The 2,415-nt window shown below is 39.9% G+C and overlaps 1 protein-coding gene across 1 annotated transcript; it reads right to left on the minus strand.

Annotated features, from left to right (window-relative positions):
* Window positions 1-213: 213 nt before the first annotated feature.
* SARC_02520 (hypothetical protein) lies at window positions 214-1,371 on the minus strand (the record flags this gene model as incomplete). Its single annotated transcript, XM_014303724.1, has 1 exon — window positions 214-1,371. The coding sequence occupies exon 1, from the start codon at window positions 1,129-1,131 to the stop codon at window positions 214-216; it is 918 nt and encodes a 305-aa protein (XP_014159199.1). The 5' UTR covers window positions 1,132-1,371.
* Window positions 1,372-2,415: the final 1,044 nt, after the last annotated feature.

Raw genomic sequence — 2,415 nt, forward strand, 5'->3', positions numbered from 1 at the left:
GTGTGTGTGTGTGTGTGTGTGTGTGTGTGTGTGTATATACATATATATATATATATGTATATATATATTGTATACATGTGTATATATATATTATATACATATATATATATATACGCATACAGACACACGAAATCTGTTGCATGTCTATGTATGCATTCTCATATCAAAAAAGTGCATGAGCTATACATATCGAAAATGCGGGTACTAAATTGACTAACGTACCTGAAAGTAGAACGAGTGTGCTGACGAGAATATGGGGCCACGCGCATCGCTCAACCCATCATGATATCTGGCCAGATCACCCAGAAATATAAGACTACGGTGCACACTCTCATTAACTGCTGGATGGTGTGTATTGACCGAAGTACCCCCTTCTGTCTCCCTACTACGTGAATTGCCTTCTCTATCGCTATATCTAGTGTTCTTATAACTGCCCGAGTCTCTGCTATCGCGTGAGTTCTCCTTCTCACTCTGGCCTCTATTGTTGTCATAATTACTGCGTGCGTCAGAGCGTGTGCCGGATGTAGTTAAGCTTAATCCAAACGAGGTCGGGCCCTCAGTAAACGACATGGGCGCAGCTATACCGCATAAATTGAGGTATTCAGGACATTTCATACCCAATTCTGAGAACATACGGCGTAACAGACACAAGTAGAACCCCGTTGCCTCGTACAGAAACGAGTCTAAGAATATCTTCAGCTTATCTACGGGCTGTGAGCGTATTACATCGTCTTGTATGTTCGTGTCTGCGTCTGCAATGTTCACGTTCACACCTCCTTGGCTAGTTGCCTTTGTACTGCGTGACTGTCGTTTACGTAACCCAGCACGACAGGCCTCTATGATCATGTAGAAGCCCGCACGCCAGAGGTGCACTTCGATCTCCTTTTCGATCGCATACTCGTACGCAATGAACACTATTTTGGTGTAGTTCTGCACAATTGTCTGCCTGAGTTGATGCAGGCCTTCATCAAAGTACTGTCGCGATGATGTGAAGTTACGTAATGTCTGTGTAAACTGTGCTTCGAGCTCCTGCGTTTCCCTATGGAGTGCACGTGCTTGTGCAAGTGTTTGCAGCGCTTGTTGCTGTGCCTTGGCACTATTCTTGGTATCTACGCGACGGCGGGGACCCATCGCGAATTAAGTATATGGGTATATAGTGTAATCACCTTGGTTGAGTTTTGATGTGATGATATACATACGTTAAGTACGGGTGTTTGTATCTTCCTTATTGTAGTTACTAAAGGCTACGGGCATGCGTTATCTAGATACTGACACTTGCTATTTTGAGCTTGCATGGATATATGCTTATTGTTGTTTATATTCTTATATACTGTCAACCCTTCGGTATGATATAGTCAAGTGATAAGTTCTGAGTTTGCTCCCTGCCCAACATATTCAAGCCTCAAAGTGCATACTGTCGTCGTGTGTGATTCTATATTAAGATAAGTATTTGTATATATTTATAATGTTGTAGCTGCACAAAGGCTTACCTAACCTATAGTGTATGTATATTGCATTCACGCCTATGCTCAAGCAACATATATATTTTTAGTACACAAGCGATATATAGCACATCAAGAAGTACATTTGCTAGAGAATTCGATGAGCTCTTGCTTGTTGTGTGTGCTTTGCGTTACCCTGTATTAATTGGCGCTACCTATGTTTGAGTTCACAAGAAATAAAAAACATTGTTAGCAACATTTTCTCGGGTAACTGTCGCATATTTTGAGGTATTGTATGGGTATATCCTCGAATAGTTAAAAACAAACACGATAGATTCAGTACTAAATTAGAATCATCACTTCTGAGCAGTCTATGGCGGAAAAGGGCGGGAATAATTAACCGCTTTCGTGGCGATTATGTCATCAATATTCCGTCGCTGTGGATTTCAGTATGTATGTTAAAAAATATATCTAAAATAAATGTATCATATCAAGGCGATATATACGCAGCTTAGAAGCTATACCAGCCTACTAGAGAGCATCGGATAGTAGGAAGTATTTACTGGTCACGGGTGCATAAGTAACCACTGGCGATCCAACCATAGCTAGGTTGTGTATATTGGTACATATATATATATATATATATATATATATATATTCTGTACGTAGCTGGTGTTCGCTTTAAAAAGCAACATCACGCGGGCGTCAGATCATGATTGCGGTACAGACACCAACCAAATTGGCCAGACCCGGGCGCAAGGCAAAGGCAAAGAAAGTGGTCGAAGATTCCGGTGATTCCTCAGATGAGGACATCACAGGTACGTATGGCTATGAAACTCAGAGTGTACACGTATATGAATAGACTTCCATAAGCTGAGATATATACGTATATATATATATATATATATATATATATATATATATATATATATATATATATATATATATATATATTTAAATATATATATGTGTG

This window comes from Sphaeroforma arctica (assembly GCF_001186125.1).
Source record: "Sphaeroforma arctica JP610 unplaced genomic scaffold supercont1.114, whole genome shotgun sequence".
Classification (NCBI taxonomy): Eukaryota; class Ichthyosporea; order Ichthyophonida; genus Sphaeroforma; species Sphaeroforma arctica.